Here is a 23453-nt window from a genome sequence, read left to right as displayed (position 1 = left end):
CTGAATTTTGTGACCTGCAACCTTGGTTATGATGTATGCTTGTGTTGGTGTATTTAATGTATCAAAACTTGGTCATGGTTATTATTTTACTTAACTTTGTTGGATTTTAGGTATTCAATTTTCTGCTTTCTGGTGAAAATTAATTTTGTTTCTGTTATTTTAAATGTCATTGCATCAACTCCTATTTTCACCTTGTTTATCCTTAATTTATCTATTTGCATTGTACTACTTTTTTCCTTGGTTCTCCCCTTGTTGTATTTTTATTGGTTTGCAGATATCCATATGTATTCACTCAAGTTCCTTTCTTGTAAAAGCAAAGTATGTGATAAGGTTTGATCCAAAAAATTCTTATCTAAAGCAATGTAATATAATTGGGTAAAATATAGGGATACCCCTACCTGGACACTGTATACATGAGCGGCATCGTACATTATGCACATGACACAAATATAGCTCCTGTAAATATGAAGACTACTTATAATTTTACAAATCTCAATACCAAGCCAATGGCCATAGCCGTGTTGAAACACCGGATCCCGTGAGATCTCCAAAGTTAAGCAACATTGGGTGTGGTCAGGAGTTGGATGGGTTGCCATGCGCTGTTGGTGGGGGGTAAGGGAATGGAGGATCGGAAAGGAGCTGGCCACCCTACCGCATGTAAACTCCGGCTCAGGAACACCTCTGCGGAGGTTTGGACCTGCCTTTGGGCAGAATAACCCTTACCTTACTTATCAATACCAAGCTTGGAAGATACTGAAATTTTAAACATGTATTAATAATCATTTCTGTAGTTTACAACACATCTAAAGTTCTCTTATCATAACTCATACCTAAATTATGTCTGTGATATGCCATTTCAAGGAGTCAGATATCCAAGATGATTACCTCTTAATTTACAATCTTTCTAGATGCTATTTATTTCAAATTCTAGAAATTTTAATTTTACTTTTATATATTTTATTTATCCACCCACCGTCTTATTATTACATTCAATTTTGATCTTTAAACTATGGCATATGTTGTTATTTCTGGCAATTATTATTCCTGGTAATTGTTCTATTTCTTGTACTGTGTAAGATCAACTCCGCAGTTGCAGTTGCTTGAGTTTAGTACCTGCCCAGATATTGCATCACTTCCAGTCCTGTTTTGTGCTTTGTGGCATCACTCAGAAGTTAGTGTGATGTTCGCATTGGGATAACCACTGAACTTTCTTGCTGTTGTGCTTGCTATTGACACTGATGCTTGCTGTGTTGTGCTCTCACTTGTTTTGTTGTCATGGTGTTCGACTGTAGGTACGCACAAAATGGGTGGTACCATATACTGTCTGAGGAGAAACCCTCTGATTTAGTGTCCAGATGACTATAAATGAACATAATCTTCAACAATTCACTTTGTTAGCATGCTCCCAAATGGTTGAACTAAGATGCCTTGGGTTGGCCAATATCCATTTGTGATGTTCAAATTTATCTCACAGTATAAAGAATGCCACCAATGCTTCTTAGAGCCATCCACGATGATCTATTCATAACAAAAGTTTCGAGATTAAGCAAAGTACAAAGAGTAATAGGTTATTGTTTGCGACTTGCCTCTCATTGTTATTATACTATACTATACTATATTGTTATTATACTTCGCAGTTTGAATTGAATTTGAACAATGCACTCAAATTTTGCATTAATGTTGTGTACGAAGCTATCAACTTATATTAAGACTATGAACTCACTCACAGATCAAGAAGGCAATCATTATGTTAGCAGAGGACTGAACAATACCCAAATTCTAGTGGGGTCAAAACACCACATCTATCTGCATCCATACCATCATATAACAAAGCTAATATAAGTTAATGTTCATGGGAGAACACCTTCAACTACTTCATACAGACACTCCACTCTTAAACACATATCTAAATCAAAGAGAAAATTTTTGCATCGCATCAGCAAAAGGGACGGTACAGAAGCCACACTCACGCATGTCACAAGTGTTGTAAGTTGAACGCTGATACTTCTGAACAATTAATGTGAAATACAACAACGGTGCATGTAACCCCGGCGCACCCATTTCTTAACACTGAAATAGACTATTCTGGACCAACGCTCATAAAAATTGTAGTGAAGTTGAACAAGACCACACTGCCCAGCTACCAAGGCTGTCTAAATAAAGATGATAACTGATTTGACCCGAACTACACTTCTCACTGCTCTTCGTTGACTTGAACATCATGGAAGACAACCCCTGAACATTTACAGCAATAATAGCAAGAAAAACTCTGGAGCAGCTAAAGAAATCAAAGCAATTCTACAAGAAAATCCTCAGAAAAAACAATACCTCACTGCACTGCAGGCATGGGACTGACATGGCATTTCATCCCAATTGCAGAATCTCACTTTGGTGGAATCTGGGAAACAGCTGTCAACAGTATGATATATCACCTCTGAAGTGTGATGGGTACTTATTGATTCACCAACAATGAACTGACCATTGTTGTAAAACATACGTCTTCTCAACATAGTTAAATAATAACTTTCCTGACAATTCTTACCTAATTACCATATTTTCTCACATAATTAACACCCTTGCATACTTTACACATTCCAATATTTTTGATGATGATGATGATGATGATGATGATGATGATGATGATGATGATGATGATGATGATGTTTTAAGTGGCCTAACATCGAAGGTCATCGGCCCCTAGTCCCCCCTCCCCAATATTTTTTATTTATAGCAAATTTGTGTTTGAAAATGCTTATGCTGTCAAAAGTATTAGTAGCAATAATGCACTCCCAAATGATATGTGTCTTTGGAGCCATCCCATCTGCTACGTTAAACCAAATGGAAGATTTTGGAGCAACATGAACAAAATATGAAAATTATGCAACTAAACAGTCAATCTCATAAAAATTGTATATTTTCCATAGTACTATCAATCATACACATGGAAATGAAGGATCAACCTTTGATATCTGTTGAGCCACATTCTAACCATTTTCATTAAATGACAATGGCTTATCAAATTATGTACATTACCTCACATGAAAAATCCTCTGTCGGCTCTGGATCTGTTAACTCTGATTTGGCTTCTTTTTTCAGAGTTAATATTTCTGTTACATGTATAATAGTTTCCTGTGGAAAAGAAAATATATTATGTAAGCACATGACACACTTCTACAAATACAGTCACCAGCAAAAGAGCATGGTAATATATTACCTGCCAGTTTATAGTTAATTTTAAAATTTCACTAATGTTTATGAAAGGTTTCTACGAGGAGACAATTCTTAAAACCAAAGGCTGTATTGAGATTGGTGCTACTATCCTTGCTCACACCTTATGTCATGGAAAGGACAAGAATGTTATCCAAATATAAACTGAGAAAAGTTTTCTAGACATACCAGAAGATATATTGCATCCTACCAGAAATGGAACTGGAGCCATCTCACACAGAATTTTGGAAGTGAGCAGCCAGAAACATAAACATTAAATAATAAGAGTTGTTTTTATATGACCAATCATATCAAAATATTGTTAGAGTTTGGTCGAACCATTTAAAAATGTTAAAACTGTTCTAAATCTGTTGACATATAGTGGGGGATAAAAATCCTACATACTCAGCATAGAGTTTGTTTACAGACAGATTAAAATACCTTAAAGTATCTGATGCTCATTCCCTACTCTGGTTTTGCCGAGCTCAAAAGTGCTACATACTGCCTTCAGACAGCTTCATTTCCCATCAACATAATTCAATACTTCCAAGTATTAAAAAAAAAAAAAAAAACATGAAAGAAGCAGGCGGGTCAGTCATATTCCATTGAAAGATGAGATATGGGCCACACTCTAAGGAACTACGAATGAAATGTTTTATGACTACAAGGATGTTACGTAGTGTTCTGTGAAGAACTGTTGGGATTAGAACGCCATCACTGCTGAGCCAGCAATCATAGCAAGTACATCTGCTGTTTCAGAGCCTCTTTTATGATCTACAGTAGTAGGATGTGATGAAATTAAAATGCAATGACCATCTGGAGAGCTTTCATTTCCTATTATGTGAAAGTCTTTAAAAGGCACAGGTCTTTAGACATTCAATGTATCATGTAGAATAACTCTGCACATTTATGAAGAAAAAATTTGTTTCCGATATTGGCATATATTTCTCTAACGTAAGTTTGATATTTTACAAGAGGTGGCAAAATGATGTGCAGAAATTCAGTATAACTACATACATGTGCTGGGATAATTCAGTTTCTTCAGATACCTCTAGACTGTACCAACTCACACTTGCCAACATGAACTTAACATGTTGTCACTTTACCCTCTGAGCTATCAGATGAAGGGGCACTGAACTGAAAGCCAGACACTCAGAAGATAGCAATGGACTAAGTGTAGGGTAGCAACAGACAGAGCAAGGAAAAATTAAGAAAATATATCACTTCTTCTCCAAGTTTTAATTGCATCACCGCCTTTACTATATAGTGTTTCCTTTAGACATGATAAAATGTGACAGTATTTTACTTTGTGCTCACCCAAAATTAGTAACATTGTATAGAAGTTTAAATGATGAAAATCTTACTTGGAATTTCTTTCGGAGGAAAAATATTTTCACTACGATAGCCAGGGACCTACTAGCCATGACCCAATTAAATTTAGCACCCAACATTGTCGATCAGTTCAGCAGCAAGTAGCATTGCAATTGGATGACATGAAAGGAAATGATGTAAATCCCACAAAGATACCATTAGCAAACCATGCAGAATAAAGACAACCACACAAACTTCTGAAAGCCATATCAATAACCAACAACAGTGACCAAAAAAAAAAAAAATTGACAGTCAATCAATGCATACTTAGCACATCAGAGGCACTGAAGCCTTGATCTTGAGACACTGCCTATCACGATTTTGTCACTAGCTGGACTTAAAAAACACTCCTACACTATCAAATACAAAATATTCATTCAGCTTTTTACCACTATCAAACATAATATGCACTGCTGCAAAAATGAAAACTTACTACCTGCTTTCTAGTCAATGACCAGTTCAGGGATGGACTGAATGAAGCCATCCATCTTGTGGCGAGAATAGGAATTGTGCTCGCTGCCAAAGCTAGCCATCCCCCTGTGGCACTTACTTGTGCCAGGCTCCTCACTTTCATCTATCCTATCTGACCTCCTTTGGTCAACTCTTGTTCTTTTCTGACCCCAACGCTATTAGGTTTGCGAGGGCTAGGGAGTCTTTCATTTTCACGCCCTTCGTGGCACTTGTCATCCTTTGGCCGATATCTTAATTTTCCGAAGTGTCGGATCCCTTCCCTTTTTCCCTCTGATTAGTGTTATATAGAGGATGGTTGCCTAGTTGTACTTCCTCTTAAAACAATAATCACCACCACCAACACCAAAGCTAGCCACACTCCTCTGGGGCAATGATTAATGAATGACAGATGAAATGATATTGGAGAGTGTTGCTGGAATGAAAGATGACAGAAAAAACTGAGTACCCAGAGATAAACCTGTCCTGCCTCTGCATTGTCCAGCACAAATCTCATATGGAGTGACAGGGATTTGAACCATGGAACTCAGTAGTGAGGGGCTGATGCACTGCTGCCTGAGCCACAGAGGCACAGAAAGCACTGCTGTCTTGCTAGTAAATGCTAGAGGCCAATTGGCAACTTTGTGGTCCTAATCTGGGAGCTTATGCCACCAGAAGCCTTTTGCTTACCCATAAACAATGATTTTATCACTAAGGAGACAAAAATATGTACATCAATACTGCTGTTTGCACTTCCTAAGTTTGGCAGCCTTGTGCAGCGCGCTGTCACGTATTTCCAGATAAGGAAATGTAACAGAGACATACCACACCTAACTGCTAATGCCGAAAGTGGTGACTGCTGGTGTTAATATTGGATAGGCACATAGTAAATTTTGCCCCTGTTAAATTTATTCAGCTACTAAGTGTTAAATTCTGATCCCTGTAAAGTTATCTGGAATGAGACTTACAAGTGAAGCATTTCCCGTTCCTTCAAGCTGGGCTGGTTCCTCTTTGATCTTTGTTTCCAGGTCCATTTCACACTGCAAGTGAAGTAGTTAGAAGGTACTGGGATTGCTGATTACTTCCAATGATCTTACACTGAAAAACAGGCAAAGAAAACATATTGTTGTTTTGCTGTACTTATTATCTTGGTTATTTGTCAACAGACTAAGCAACTCGCCTGTAATATTACACGACTGTCAATATCATGATAGTGGCAAAAGAATTAGAATTTTACATGAATGCTGGTATTACGATCATACTTATAGAGCCACAAGTTCTCTATGACTGATACTACTATCATAGCCAAGGACCTCCAGTTTTAAATGACTGTCAATACAGTGATCACTTCCACAGGATATCTAATTTAACATGACTGATGATATCATGATCATAGCCACCAACTCCCAGTTTTACTGTACATGACAGCTGATATTGCAATCATAGAGTTTTATATAAAAATGAAACCACACCAAGATGAGTTTCCAATTTAAAAATTAAAGGTAACTAACTGAAACTAACTGAACAATTCCCAGTCCCTTGAGATTTGTTCTATCAAACTTTTCCTTCTTAGGAGCAAATATCACAAACTGTTCTCCTCTCATTAAGCTGATTTACTACTATCTCTTTATCTGAGATATGTTCTATCCATCTGATCTTCAACAACTTCTGATAATACAACATCTCAAAGGCTTCGACTCTGCTTTTCTGAGCACCAGTTATTATCCATGTTTCACTTCCATAGAGAGCCATACTCTACATTAAATGTTTTTCAATCTGTTGAATCTAACGAATGTAAAGGAGAAATGATTGGAGTTCAGGCAGGATTCAGTGATGATATTTATAGATATTGAGAAGGCATATAACAGTGTACCACGGCAACTGGTCTTGGAAGCACTGATAAGATATGAAGACAGGCAGAGCAGAACAAATTATCAAAGCCACACACGAAAAGTGAGCAAGTAGTATGAAAACTACGATAGGATAAACAAACTGGTTCAATGTAGAAACCGAACTTCAACAATGAATATTATCCCCTCTCCCCTTCATTACAGTCATGGATGAAATCCACAAGAGTATACAACAAAAATTGGGAAGCAAAAGAGACAAAGGCCTTACACTTTGCACATGATATTGTAATATGGAGAGAAGATGAAACGGAAGTACAAGAACAAGTTACTGTATTGAATCAGGAGGTAGAAGAATATCGAATAAAATAAGGGCGGAGAAGTGTATGATAGTAGTGGTGACGAGGCGAGATAATAGAGGAGGAAGAGAGAATATTGAAGTAACTGGAAGATCATTAGGAGTTGTGGAAAGATTCAAGTATTTGTGGAGTGCATTTGCAGAAGATGAGAAAATAATATATAATAATACTTATTTGCTTTACAGCCCACAAACTACTTTTTTATGGATTTCAGAGACACCAAGGGGCCAGAGTTTATTCCTGCAGGATTTCTTATGTGCCAGTAAATCTACCTACATGAGGTTGACATATATTTGCACCTTCAAATACCTACATATTGAGCCACTTTCAAACTTGCCAAGTTGGGTTCAGAAGGCGAGCACCCAAACTGTCTGATCCAATCAGCACGGTGATGATGGGAAAACAAACAGAGAAATTGAAAAGAGAACTGAACAAGTTTTACCAATGTGTGAGATTTATGGTGTGGAGCTGGAACATCCTGAGGAAATGCAAGGAAATTCTGTACCCAATGTGTTATACTATAATTTTGATATATGCGACAGCACATGAACATCATTATTTATAAGCTTCATATCCATATTGATTGGTATCACTATATAAAAATAATATGAGTCACCACCTTATCAATACACTATTTTTTTACTACCAAACTGGTAAATAGGGTCAATACCGTTTTTGACCCCTAAGGGGTCATCCTCAGTTGACACATACAGATATCTACAAAAACATCACATATAATGGTTAATGTTTAAAATTCATATGTCATTAAAATGCTGGTAAGTACATCTTAGTTTGGATATGCGTATATTATGGGATTTATAAGTTTGCACTATTTGAGCTATTATATAGGTCTTCTGTTCCCTTGTATACAGTGTCAAAAGTATTATATTGAATGTAATTCATCCATTTGACAAAATGCTAGTGAATTGACTATTACGTATGTATATTTACTGAGATGTATACAATTTATATTACACAATATGAAGAAAAATTATTGCATTTACACACATATGATGATATTAAGTCCAATGTAGGGTCTTAAAGATATACTGTTTGGATTTTCAGTATCCTGATTACATTTCATGTAGCGGTTTATAAGGTTTACTTATTCACTTATTTAGTTCAGTTAAATACATAGAAGGACCTTGTTGATTTGAATTCTTATGATTAAAATATTGGTATATGATACCTTGTTGACGTAGATCCTTAATACTAATGTATAAGTTTGTAGCACCTTCTATTCTTGTTTTTTGTCTTAAAATAGAGTTGTGCCTTGACACTGTTTATTTTGTTAGGTGCAGGCATATAAAAGTCTTGTTAAAATGAACCCTTAGGGCTAAAATACCGGTATGAGATACCTGTTAAAATACTTTAGATTAAAAGTAATGATATGTGGTGCTATGTGCATATTCTTGAAACATAAATGAGTTTAACATAGTTTGATAACAGTACTGTAGGTTATTATGATTAGTTGTTGTAGTTTAATGGCTGGTCCATTAGAAATATATAAATGTTTACTTGAATAGGAACGAATACATGTTCATGCTGTATGCATTACGAGTGAAATTGCAAAACATTTTGATAGTAATAACTGGCAATTTTGTGGGATGCTGCTGTTGTTGTAGCTGGAAATCTTGAATGTTATTATGAAAGCGTTCTCTTCTTGTCGCGTGTCGTATTCAGGTTGGGTTGGTGACTATTATGAGATGAAGTACATTTTGGATGTCGTATGTCTTAATTGGGTTGCACGTTGGTTGTATCGTAAAAGCGTGTTGTAAATTAATATATCTGTGAGTAGAAATAATAAGTGTGTGAGATGATGTATCATAGGAATGTAGTGGCAAGTTATATATCGTATTACTTACGTTAGCTGTTGAGATCGTGCACTCTGTGTGGCTGTCTGTTGAGATCTATAGCGTGTTGTTCTGTGGTTATAGTTTGCGGCGGTAGAGGGGAGGCTTGGAGGGATGGGTGGTGCGCTTGTAACGGGAGTGGGGTTAATGGAGGAGAGGTCTTGGAGCGGCTGATTTGTATTTATGGATTTTTGTTTATCAATTCTTTTTAAGTAATAATCTTTCAGGAGGGGAATAACTGTATGAAAATGAATATTATTTCTGTCTATGTTATCGTTCAAGTTGGAATTTGGGTTAACGTATTTGTCTAAGTTTATATAGAATTCTTCTAGTATACTGAGCAAGGGGCTTTTGGGGTTTATATTGAGGATTTGCATATCATTACTGATGTCTGTAAATTTATGTTTCTGATCATTAATGTGCTCTCCCATGGCTGAGAAGTGTCTATGTATAATGGCATTTACGTGTTCGTTGTATCGTACTGAAAAACTTCTACCAGTAAGCCCTACATAACTGGCTAGGCAATCATTGCATTTTAGACGGTATACTCCTGAGTGGTTGTATTTGTTTATGTTATTGACTGATTTGGAATTGTATAGTATGTTGGTGTTATTGCGTGTAGTTTGTATGCTATTTTTAGGCCTTGTTTTTTAAAGATATTGGTTATGGAGTGTATATGGTTATTATTGTAAGTAGATAGTGCGTATTCTTTTTTATCTTTGGTGATTCTGGTTAGCTTAGTTTTTAGTTGGTGTTTTACTTTGTTGATGATCTGGTTTATCATTTCTCTTTTATATCCATTTTGTTTGGCTATTTCATGAATTATGTTTAGTTCTTTGTTCAAATCTTTCTTTGAAAGTGGAATGTTATATGCCCTGTGTATCATGCTGTAGTATGCGGCTTTTTTGTGAGTGTGTGGGTGGGTGGAGTCTGTTTTTATTGTATTTGATGTATGGGTAGGCTTTCTGTATATGTTGTATGTTAGATGGTTGTTATGTCTGGTTATAGATATATCCAAGTAGTTTATGGTATTGTCGTTTTCGGTTTCCATAGTAAATTTAATATGGGGATCTATTTCATTCAGTTGTTCTAAGATTGTATTTTCATTTGCGTACCTATTGACCATAATTATGAATACATCGTCGACAAACCTGCACCAAAGAATGATATTTTCTATTTTTTTGGATTTCTTGGTATTCTAGATAGTCCATATATATATAAGCTATTATACCTGATATTGGTGATCCATGGGTAATCCTCTCTGTTGGTAGATAGTGTCATGGAATTTAAAGTAATTGTTATTGATGGCGAAGTGTAATAGTTTTATAAATTGATCTATTTCTAATTTGCTTAGCTTGCTGTATTTGTAGAGATTAGATTCTATGATAGTTATAGTTTTTTGTGTAGGTATGTTAGGATACATTTTTGTTATGTCATATGTTGCTAGTTTGTAGTATTGTTCTATTCTTATGTTTTTAGTAATTTTGCAAAATTCTATTGAGTTTTTTAATGGTTTTATTTGCCTGAAAAACATAACGTTTTTTTTAGGAATTTTGTATGAATTTTTATTAGTTTGTAGGTGGGACTTGATCTGTAGTTAATGATAGGTCTCATGGGGATATTATCTTTGTGAATTTTAGGGTAAGCTTTGGCTGTAGGTATAATTGGATTCATTGTAATCAGTTTTGTAGTTTCCTGTTCATTTAAAAGGAGGTTGGTGTTTTTTAAAAGAGTTTTTAAGTTCTTCTGGCTACTGTTGGTTGGATCTTTATTCTTAATTTGGAAGGTTTCATCTTGGAAACAACTTGTTGTTTTTGTTATATATTCCTCTACATTGCCACTACATTCCTATGATACATCATCTCACACACTTATTATTTCTACTTACTGATATATTAATTTACAACACGCTTTTACGATACAACCAACGTGCAACCCAATTAAGACATACGACATCCAAAATGTACTTCATCTCATAATAGTTACCAACCCAACCTGAATACGTCACGCGACAAGAAGAGAACGCTTTCATAATAACATTCAAGATTTCCAGCTACAACAACAGCAGCATCCCACAAAATTGCCAGTTATTACTATCAAAATGTTAAGCAATTTCACTCGTAATGCATACAGCATGAACATGTATTCGGTCCTATTCAAGTAAACATTTATATATTTCTAATGGACCAGCCATTAAACTACAACAACTAATCATAATAACCTACAGTACTGTTATCAAACTATGTTAAACTCATTTATGTTTCAAAAATATGCACATAGCACCACATATCAGTACTTTTAATCTAAAGTATTTTAACAGGTATCTCATACCGGTATTTTAGCCCTAAGGGTTCATTTTAACAAGACTTTTATATGCCTGCACCTAACAAAATAAACAGTGTCAAGGCACAACTCTATTTTAAGACAAAAAACAAGAATAGAAGGTGCTACAAACTTACACATTAGTATTAAGGATCCACGTCAACAAGGTATCATATACCAATATTTTAATCATAAGAATTCAAATCAACAAGGTCCTTCTATGTATTTAACTGAACTAAATAAGTGAATAAGTAAACCTTATAAACCACTACATGAAATGTAATCAGGATACTGAAAATCCAAACAGTATATCTTTAAGACCCTACATTGGACTTAATATCATCATATGTGTGCAAATGCAATAATTTTACTTCATATTGTGTAATATAAATTGTATACATCTCAGTAAATATATATACGTAATAGTCAATTCACTAGCATTTTGTCAAATGGATGAATTACATTCAATATAATACTTTTGACACTGTATACAAGGGAACAGAAGACCTATATAATAGCTCAAATAGTGCAAACTTATAAATCCCATAATATACGCATATCCAAACTAAGATGTACTTACCAGCATTTTAATGACATATGAATTTTAAACATTAACCATTATATGTGATGTTTTTATAGATATTTTGTATGTGTCAACTGAGGATGACCCGTTAGGGGTCGAAACCGGTATTGACCCTATTTACCAGTTTGGTAGTAAATAAAATAGTGTATTGATAAGGTGGTGACTCATATTATTTCTATATAGCACATGAACAGCAACAAAACATGATTACAGCAGAATCCAAGCAGCCAAGGCGAAATTCCTTAGAGGAATAATTGGGAGGACATGAAGAGATAAAAGAAGAAACATAGAAATTAGGGAGAGAAATGGGATTCCTAAACTGCAGGTCAAGGTAGAGACAAGTAACCTGAAATGGTATTGACACATGATGAGAATGGAAGAGGATAGAGTTCCAAACAGAGTATTTAGAGAGAAAATAATAGGAGAAAGACAATGGGGAATGCTCAGAAAGAGGTGGATGGATACTGTGAAAGATAGTACAGAGAGGAGAGGAGTAAAAGTAGAAGAAATATTGCGGGAACGAAGGGAGTATTGGAGAGATAGAAAGCTAAGAAGGTCGTTGATTCATAACTCAAACCACAAGACTAGAAATGGAAGATGAACAAGAAGTATCTGTTCAACGGAAGACAAAAATTTATACAACACTGCTCTCAGCTCATTTCATTGAATAATGCTACCAACCTTTCTTTGATTGTCTGTGCATGTCGTGTCTAATGACAGAACGAGGTGTGCACAGCGCTCCTTGAAGGGAGTTCCATGTCAGACAATTGCTTTAAATGATTAGCAGTTTTTATTGTTCCCCTAGTGATACAAAACTTGTCTGTGTTGAATACCTCGAGTGGTGCCGCACCTAATTCATTTCATTCAATACCGGTAGCAGTGTTTTTTAGTCAATGATATTTTACTGTAAAAGTATACAAACTACAATTTCTCACAGATGTAATATGGGCTTCGTTCCTGTGTCCAATTGTGTTTATCTTATTTAATGTCAGAGAATATAATTCTGTGTAAATATATATCTATTCAGGAAACTATGATCCAATGTATCTTGTATATTTCAACATCGGAGACACTACCTATGTGTGCACACTAAATCTTATAACTTCTTTCTAAAATCACCATCCTTAATTCTTCGTGCGTAGCACTTCAGGAAAATGATCCATACCATTAAATTCAGATATCCGATTCAGTGAAACTGTATACATACATTGTTACAACAGAAGAGGGAAAGACTTGCCGGCAATTGTAACACAGAGACTAGGATTTTTCAAAAAAAAAAAAAGCTAGTTATATAGATCATCACCATCATTCATCATCATCATTCATCATCATTGTACAGTTCCAGTTTCCCGGGTACTGTTGATGAGCATCTTCCACTTCTTCCTGTACATATACAACTATAGGTAAAAATTATTAATGCATGAACTAAAAATAGCATTTAAAAATGTAAAAACTAGAGGTAGCTCGAAACATTTAGAAATCTGAAACTGAGAAAGACTAGAATTTTACTCTTACAGTTCTATTGAGATTTATTAAGTTCGGCAAAAGTAAAAGATTGAGACTTGAACATTACCAACAATATGTTAGATCTTGAGGAGACAGCGCAAAATGATGGAAATCACAATTCCTCAATCAAGAAAATCTTAGAGAAGTAAGACAAATAACGGAATAAGCTGTACGGTTCTAAAGGCCTTCGCATTTTATAAAACAACATAACTATCACTTCAAAACCAAACCAGATGTTCCGATGTAGCTTAATAGTAGTAAATTACAGTGGCGAAGCTAGTTAATGAATGGGTAGGCAGGAAATCTTAGCTTAAAGTTTCTTATAGAGTAGTTCCAAAGGTCGAGTTCTCTTTCTTGCAAAATGGTCAATTACACGGTCCTTCAATAGTTCATCATTCATTAATTCCTTCACAGGCTTTTTCTTGATAGAAATGGTTATAAGACTGCTGAGTCTTTCATTGTTCATTGTATTACACAAGACGCTTTTTATCCTGTTCAGAGTACTCACACTCCTTTCGGAGGAAGCCGTGATCAGAGGAAATGTTAATATTAAGCAATACAATTTTGATACTTCAACATACACTGGTTCGAAATCATTGAGGATAATATAATGTAAAAGCTTTTGATGGGACAATTGATTTTCTATACCGTATCGGAAAAATATTTATCAATTAATTTTCCAGCATTTCTCTATTAAAAAGGGTTATATGTTCATAAGATTGTTCAGTTTAATAGCAGGGAAGCTCTCTTCGTAAACTATGAAGTGACTTGGATCCAACAAATCAACAAACTGAAAGCTTTCAATATCGTCAAACCGCAGGGGCGGCTTTTCAGGTGAAGTAGGTTAAGTGCCACTTCACCACTTATTTTTACCACAATGAATTACTTAAATTTATTTTTCTTATGACATCTGTTGGTTTTACGGAAAGAAAATGTTTTATTGTACGGCGTTTGGAGCACCTCATCACCTGATGAGAACCAGGGGAACTCACGAAAGCGCCGGCTGTCGGTCACAGTACGGCGCGTGAGACTGAGGGCCGTTTCACACACACCGGTTTTGACCGGCCGGTTCATGCCGGACGAAGTAGTGGATTATGTAAAAGCATTATGGCTTTCACACATGCCGGTGCCCGGTAACGCGCCGGGTAGCAGCCGGACAATCTCACTAGAGAATCCGGTCGCCGGCCGGCAGCAAGCCTACAGTGGTGCACGTGTCACCGGCCATCAGTCGTCCGGCTGCTCTCAGAAAGTAGGCTACAGTTGAGTGTAAATATGGAGGACGTAGAAATTGACATAGAACTATTGATATCGTTGGTTGAGGCCAGACCTGTATTGTGGGACAAGTCAAGTGATATCTATAAAGTTCGGGATGGTACACGGAAGGGGTGGAAGGAAGTATGTGAAGGTCTGAAGGAAGATTTTGGAGAATTGAGTGATAACGAAAAAAACATTTTTGGTAAGTAACTTTTATTACAAGTGATGATCTACTACAGAAACACCTTTTCATCATTGCATTTTAAACAGACACAGACATTGTTAGGTCTTAAACCTTTGACATTTGCCACTTGACGGCACCAATATCAGTTAAGAAATAATCAGCTAATACATTCCTCAAGTTGTTTGCTCCCAGTCCACCTCGTGCTGTTTCTTCAGATGGCAGATCTTCTAATCCAGTTATTGTCATGGTATCCTCAGTCTCATAACCATCTCTGTCACGGACAAAGTTATGTAGTACAACACACGCTCTCACAATATCTACGGCAAAATCAGGATTTACATTTATGGGTCTATGTAGAATTCTCCATTTGTTGCTCAAAATTCCAAATGTACATTCAACATATCTACTTGCTCTACACAGACGATAATTGAAAATCCTTTTTTTCAGTGTTAGTTTAGATCCTCCATAAGGGCGTAGTAGATGTCTGTGCAGTGCAAACGCTTCGTCTCCAACAAAAAAGTAAGGCACATTAGGACTTTCTGTTCCGGGAAGACAGCTCTCCTCTGGTAGCTCCTGATTATTTGTCTCGATTGATTCCCACAATGAATACTTTTTGAAAATTGATGAATCACAGTCTTTTCCAAAACATCCAATATTTACATAAACAAATCTATAATTTGAGTCTGCAACAGCCATCAAAACTACAGAAAAATAATCCTTGTAATTGTAAAACATCGAACCACTGTTATGTGGACAAATTATTCTGATATGTTTTCCATCTAATGACCCTAAACAGTGAGGAAAGTTAGCTCTCTTTTCGAATTCTGCAGCAATTGTTTCCCAGCGGCCTTTTGTAGGTGTAGGAATACATTCCTCTTGTAAGGTGGACCGAATACTGGAACACACATCTCTAACTATAGAGCTGGCTGTTGAGATGTCAATTCTGTAATTGTAGTGAAGGTCTGTGAAAGTGCATCCGCTTGCTAAGTATCTGCAACAAGGACAATAATACGTGTGTATTATTTGCAGGTAAAGGAATAATGAAAAAATGGGGAAACATCAGAGATTCTTTCATCAAATCATGTAAAAAGGCAAAAGAACATCAAAGGAGCGGTTCTGGGTCTTCCAAAATAAAAAAAAGTATGTGTACAATGATCAATTACAATTTTTAAAGAAGTTGGCTGAAGGACGTCATACAGAAGATAGCTTGGCAGACAATACACAGATGGGGGTGAACAATTTTACTGAACAGTCTCAGGAATTGAAAGTGCCGAATAAAGAAAAGGGTTCCCGAAAGCGTCGTAAGTCTGATGAGCTAGAGATAAAAATGTTACAGGCACTTGAAAGTAGTGGCCAGCCAAAGCGCCACCTGTCATTCTTCAACGATATTATACCTTCTTTACAAACATTTGATGATGATGAAATCATCAAATTCCAAATAGGTGTCCTTCAACTCATAGAGAATATTAAGCGTGCAAAAAGACCAGGTTTTTATCAGTCTCCAGCCATTTCCGGTGTGCAAACACCCTGTCAATACAATATGTTCAATCCAGGTCAGCCGCTGGTAGTTCAAGGAAATTCCCCGTGCATTAGTACTTGATCGTCGGCAATACAATTTCCGTCATTAGGCCAACTTCACACAACTTGTGGCCCACACCAGTCTACAACGTCAGTCACTCAGACAGTATATCTCCGGCGTTATCAACGTCTTCATATAATACAGATATAGACTTTACCTCTCTCTGAGATAAGCTGATAAAATGTCTACAGTTTATTTATTACTTTCTGTACGTTACGTCAATAAAGAATTTTCAGCAAATAAGTAGTGTGTTACTTACCTTATTGCAATAGCCAACATCTGCTCAGGTTGAATGCAATTCTTCATCTTTGTGTTCTGACGCCGAAGATTACATTTTAACCGCTGATGTAAATCATCAAAGGTAGAAATGGACATACGAAAATAGTTAAAGAACTTTTTTCCATATTTTCTTAAATCTTCAAATAGCGTATAAAACAGACCTGATTCCTCCCTCTTTTCATTTATTGGATGAACCCAATGAATTCTATTCCTTTTGTTTTTTCGGTAACGTCTATACAAAAGCCACATGGCAATAATGCGACTATGATCCATACTGTACGAGAGCTGGCGTATGACTGAACGTCCGGTTTCAACCAGCAAGTGTGAAAATGAAACTTAGACCGGCCGGCAAGTTACCGGCCGGTCAAAACCGGTGTGTGCGAAAAAGCCCTGAGTGAAGACGAGAGATTTCGCAGCTGCCTCTACCTACCAAGTGCTCCCTCCTAGCGCTTGGCCTTGGCGGTTGCCGTGACAACCGTGACGTCACCCCCATACTTTCCACATAGCGGAATGTGCTAGTGCACGGCCAACTCGAAGTTCCGGTCTGCTACACATGACAGTTCCATAGTGATGACGTCAGTCTTTTAGTGCAGCGATATGGACTCTTTGTGTAGGATGCTAAAAGGTTTGTTTTGTCTCCTATTCAATACATAAAAATTATACAAATTAGGAATTTATTATTGATTCCACTTGAGACATGTTTCGCCCTTTGTTGAGGGCATCATCAGTCAAATTATCTCCTCAAGGCAAAAATCATGTACCTGGTTAGTAGTTGACATGCACAAATTAATAATTATAAATACACATTACAAAAATGAAGTATGAGAAACAGTTGTACATAGTGATGGTTGAACATATAGGTTTATAGAATAAGAAGTCAGCACCAATGCGTAAAATTAAAATAGTAGAGTTCGGCAGTGGTGCTCTGGAGAACAGTTGACGCAATCAATAGGAAACTATAAAGTTTTAAAAATATTTACATTATAACAATCAAGGGAGAAAGGGTGTAGTGCCCGGCGTCAATGTTTGTAACCAAAAATTAATGTCAATGGTTGGTAACTATACTGCCCCCATTATTCCCGAGCTAAGCCCAGCCAGCCAGCGAGAGATCCCGAGGTTGACCGTTCGATCGTTGGCTATCACATTCTAGAGGCATTTAAGGGCAGTTAAGGGTTGATGACCAAGCAGGATGAAAAGAAATGTTAAAACAACACCCTGAAATTTATTCACATAAGCAAATAATGAATGAAAATATTCTTGATGATATTCTTCTTTACATTGAACTTCCATAATATTTTATTTCTTCCTCGGTTTTGAGTGACACGTGTTCTTAATCTCCAGCCTTACTGTGCTGTAATGAAAATCAAAGAAAAATTAGGCCTCTTGCCTTTCCAAATCAAAATATTTGATTGAAAGACATTTAAAAAATTAACATAGAGGTTCATAAAATAATTAAACAACTGTCTTGCTAACGAGGGTTTTACAATAAATGTGTTTAAAGCTTTACCAATTCAGAGTAGTCCCAACACGTGGTTTTAAGATGAACTCAACTAAATTTAACATTTACAGTATTTAAGTCAATGACACCAACATGAACTTCAGTAGAAAATGAAAATTGATTTCAAAATTTCCAAATTTAATTAATTATTATTCTGATTATTATTGTTATTGTTAATCTCTCATCATTTCATTAACCTATGCTTCACTGTCACACGATCATGTTTTCATTAATTCTCCACTGCAGCATTTACCTAACGATCGTCATTAACATTCCAGAATAATTATTTTTCACTTAATTATTATGACATATTTTCACCATAACTCAAAGTAATTATGCGGCTAACGAACTTCTACTTCTGATCTGTGTATTGCATTTCCATTCAAATTAATCTTAAAAACTTTCAAAGTTCAACTATAAATGTGTCAGAAATTTATGTTATCCACGTGTGAGCTAGTTAAATAAATTTTATTTACAAATCGAGTGCCTTCGTAAGATAACGAGATGATCTTTCCTTTTAAATCTCGCTAATGAAGAAAATAAATCCTTTTCTAGTCTTCCTCGACTTAAGTTGATCAAATTTTCCATTAAGGGCATGAAAATTACTTCTTAAGGCAGCACACAACGATGAATGTAATCTGCGTCGCAGCAAGTGCACGACCAGATCAAATTAAATTGGACCAACATGATACAAGAGAAATATACGTATTTACATATACACACACATTCACACTAGGAAACACGTATTTTATGTACATTATTTACATCGAATCCTGTTTTGGCAAGTTTATTCATGATTTTTACGAATGGTCAGATCACTCAATATCTAGCAGAAATAATCTGTGTACTGAAATTATTCTTCATTAATGGTGACTAGTGATCGAAGTCATGTGTATCACTTGGTAGAAACACATTTCACATATCGATGTGAGTTCATCTAACTCTTGAAATTATAATGGAAGATTCTAGTAAAATCATTAAGCACTACCATCGCTTGCGCTACAGGTTGAAACTATCGCGAGCGTAAGCCTTAATCGTATTATTTTTATTCCCTACCTGTGAAATACATTCGCAACACGTACTCCAATAATTATAATCTGTCTTGCGCTCCCAATACACAAGAATAAGTCAAATATCATCATTAAACCATCAATCGCTCAATTATGCAACAAGTATCCCTCAGGATTGGTCATATTCCAGACCCTTCATGAACAGAGCACATATAAGGACTCTACTGTAAATTTATGTCTCACGAGCGTTTAATTCTATTTTACCCGATCTTTAGTCAATATTATTATTATTTAAGTGATTATTGCATCCACTGATCCTCGTGGAATATCATAAAATTAGATGCATTCATCATAAATACAGCAAGTGATCTTGAAAGACACTAGGTTCGACCCTATTCACTCAAAATGTACACGTAAATTTCAGTCCAATAACTTTCAACATTACAAGGGAAGTAGATTTATCGCATGGTCAGTGATTTTTAAATATTAAGCTCCTAAGCAAGGGAAATCATTCAAAGACAACCTACATGTCTACTCTAACAGATTCAAAATTTCATTCACACGTACCTAGTCTACCACGACACCTTAAGAAGTGGAAAAATGAACTGTTTCTAACTACAACAAACTAATAGACCTACGACTTAAAGAAGAAAGACCTCTATTTGTACAAAAGGTGAGACAGATAAATTAAATTAAAAGGTACTCAAGTTTTAGTTGGAGCTCGGTCCCCGTCGACAGTCAATTATTCCAGCATTTTCCTCCGGTCAGTCTCCTTCCAATTACCAGATACGCCTCACATCTTACAGCTCCATGGAGACTTTGTAGCAGGTGTCCCTCGATGAAGTTGTGTTATAGATGGTTGTGGAATTGTCCATCTTGAGGTGTTCAGCTTCTAAGACGACTTCTGTAGAATTCCGGTCACAAGCTGTAACTGAGATGACAAGATTAAGTATTTGCACAAGCACACGTCGAACGTTAATAACTCGTCTACACAGTCACACTTAACTTAGTTCTTAATGCTTGTTTTACTCCATAGGAATTCGCTAATTATCTCGCTAAATTCTGGCAGAACGGGCGTCGACTGAACTGGAAATCATTTCTCCACGTGGTCGGATAACGTAGCGTCGCACATCCAAGTCTAGAGTTCAGAATAGCAGCACAGCGAAGAATATTCAGAGAGAGAGAGAGAGAGCAATACAGCGAAAGATATTCAGAGAGAGAGAGAGCAATACAGCGAAGGATATTCAGAGAGCAATTTACTCGTAACAAGGCCTTTTCATATTATCAGCCTGGGAGGTGTGATCTTCAACGAGAACGATAATTGGCTGATGGGTCTCATTTAATTGGCTCAGACTATTCCAGATTCAGAATGTGAGTTCCGCGCGTGCGGCGGTGTCACGTGATTTGCCTCGACCTTGGCACGGTCCGCGCCATGTATCACCCCTCTGAATGACGAAAAAAACTCGTTCTTAGCTCGCCACTACTTCCCCAATGACACATTGCAGTTCCAAGCAGACAATAAAACTTTTAATTTCCACTTGTTGAAAATATACACAATATCGCCAACCTTAACGGGGACATCTCTCCCTTGGTTGGAGTATAATTTCGTTAGCAGATGAAATTATAACATAACAGTGTCCATTTCTATTGTTCTGGAAAATTGGCTGATAAATCACTCGGTAGTAACGTAGTTGATTTCGCGACAGGTGTCCGTCCTCCTCGAGACTCGGAGTTCTTCGTTCCGCTCCTTGCATCCAGTAGCCTAGTCTCTCCATACAGGGTGTTCCACAAGTTTTGTCTCCATCTTCAATAACTAATTTTCCCTTTTAGTAGATGGTTAAAGTGTGTCAGTTAATTGTGTAGGTGTCCTGTAGAGTCTTAAATTAGAGGCGTTGTGGACAGCTTCGTAAGATTTGTCCAGACTTTGTATTTTATATGAATTATTGCCAAATACTTTAATAACCTTGTAGTGTCCCACAAACAATGGTCGTCGCCATAAGACCTATCTGTGTCGGTGCGACGTAAAGCCCCTAGCAAAAAAAAAACAATGGTGCAAATTTCGCATAAAATTTGCTCGTAGGCTCGGACACAGCAGGTCGCCTTAATAATACATATTCATTTAATCGGAGAGGCCGGTGAAATTTTCTCCCTTGAACTCTTCGGTTACGCCTCTCAGCGTGGCGTTTCAATAATTCCGTTGCCTTTTCAATGTTTTCCTGGGCAGTAGGTCTCACGGTACCAGGACATTGAATGATGTGGTCTCAAGATCTCACAGGGCAATTATTAAAATGAAGCACTGATGGAATTTGGGAGGTTGCTTCGTGAACAGTGCCATTAGAACACCCCATGATAATTGGAAGTACGTCTACCCATTTCCAATGAGCATTCCCACAAAATATATTACAGAACTTGGCCAGCTCTTGCATTACACGTTCCGCTGGATTACTGGACGGATGTCTCACGGAATTTAGGACATGTTTGATGCCCAGTTGGGTCATGGCTTGCTTGAATTCGGCCGAGGTGAATTGTGGTCCGTGATCTGTTAGTATGGCCTGAGGCTTTCCCATGTGAGGAATTATATTCCGGGTGATTCTCCATAGAACGGCTTTAGTAGTGGCCTTCTGGATTGGATACAACGTTACGTACTTGGAGAATACATCGATGGTCACAACCACATGACGATTTCCTCTCTTAGAAGTTGGAACTTGACCGAACAGGTCCATTGCATAGAGTTCTTTCGGAGCAGATGGCAAAATAGGAATGGGACTTTGCTGTAACAAATGAGAACTTGGTTTGACTCTCTGACAAGTGTCACACGTCCTGATGACATCATTCACAAAAGTTCTCAATCCTTCCCATGTGAATGATTCCAATATCGTGGCAACAGTCTTATCCACTCCGCCATGACCTGTAATCCTATGGACGTGCCAAGTAAGAATTTCCCGTAGCTTCGGTGGAATAACGGCTCGTAATTTCGTCTTGGCGGGGTCAATAAACTTATACAGGATTCCGTTGACATGGCGGAAATTTTTAGCTTGCCTCCTTATTTTCCTAAATCCTGGCTCGTCTGGAGTAAGCTTGTCTTCAAGACAGTCAATGATAGGCCGTAACTTAAGGTCCCGTCTCTGTGCCTGTCGAAGGTAACTAAGTTTGCGTAGGAACTCGTGGTCTTCCTGTATTAATGCTATTTGATGTATCTCGGCGACTTCAGTGTTAGGATTTCGACTTAAGCAGTCGGCCAACAAGTTGTTTTTCCCAGAGCAATGTTCTAACTGAAGATTAAATTGTTGTACGAAGAGTGTCCATCTGAAGACTCGTTCGGAAGCCATAGTTGTTTTCAACATGAAGGTTAATGCACGATGGTCAGTCCTAACAACAATGGGAAACCCATAAATCAATTTCTGCCAATATTTAAGAGCGTAGACTATGGATAACATTTCTAGTTCAGTTGCGGAGTAATGTTTTTCGTGCTTCGTTATCTTCCTGCTGACGAAAGCCAAGTATGTCCTATTTTCAGGGTTCTCCATATCTTCTTGGAAAAGAACGGCTCCTATCCCAATGTTTGAGGCATCTGTTTGTAGAATGAAGGGCCTAGTCAAATCAGGGTATCCCAACTTAACATTGTTTATGAGCATTTCTTTCGTTTTAGCGAAGGCCTTGTCACATTCGGTGCTCCACTTCCATCTGTTGCCCTTTTTTAAGAGATCCTGCAACGGAGCTACTGTCTGAGTATAGTTTGGACAGTGGTTCGAAATGAACTGGGCCATTCCCAAGAATTGTCTGACTTGTTTCACTCTCACTGGCTTAGGAAAATTGCTAATGGCTTCGATCTTGACTTGGTTGGGTTTCACGCCATCGCCGTCTATGACATGTCCTAGGAATAGGATCTCGGACTTGCAAAAGTGGGATTTCTTCAGGTTCACATGGAAGCCAGCGTCGGATAAATTCTTGAGGAGTTTCTCCAATTTAACCAAGTGTTCTTCTAAGGTCTCAGTCGCTAGGAGTAGGCCGTCTACATATCTCGTTGTAAAGGCTTTTACCTCGTCAATTAGGCATCTGTCGAGTGCTCGGATAAGTGCGGCGCCAGCGTTACGGATACCGAATGGAAGCCTGCAGAAAACATAGGTTTAATGGTCGTATATGAACCCTGTCTA

The 23453-nt window shown here is 37.1% G+C and overlaps 1 protein-coding gene across 1 annotated transcript; it reads right to left on the bottom strand.

Annotated features, from left to right (window-relative positions):
• Positions 1-15038: 15038 nt before the first annotated feature.
• Positions 15039-17064, bottom strand: LOC137501071 (uncharacterized). The gene is made up of 3 exons (XM_068227980.1): positions 16772-17064; positions 15712-15924; positions 15039-15624 (listed from the first exon to the last, which is right to left on the bottom strand). Exons 1-3 carry the CDS (start codon positions 17062-17064, stop codon positions 15039-15041), a joined length of 1092 nt encoding a protein of 363 aa, XP_068084081.1.
• Positions 17065-23453: the final 6389 nt, after the last annotated feature.

Source organism: Anabrus simplex, chromosome 5, assembly GCF_040414725.1.
Source record: "Anabrus simplex isolate iqAnaSimp1 chromosome 5, ASM4041472v1, whole genome shotgun sequence".
In the NCBI taxonomy this organism is placed as follows: domain Eukaryota; kingdom Metazoa; phylum Arthropoda; class Insecta; order Orthoptera; family Tettigoniidae; genus Anabrus; species Anabrus simplex.
Note: the sequence above shows the minus strand (reverse complement) of the source record. Positions and strands in the feature narration are given on the sequence as shown.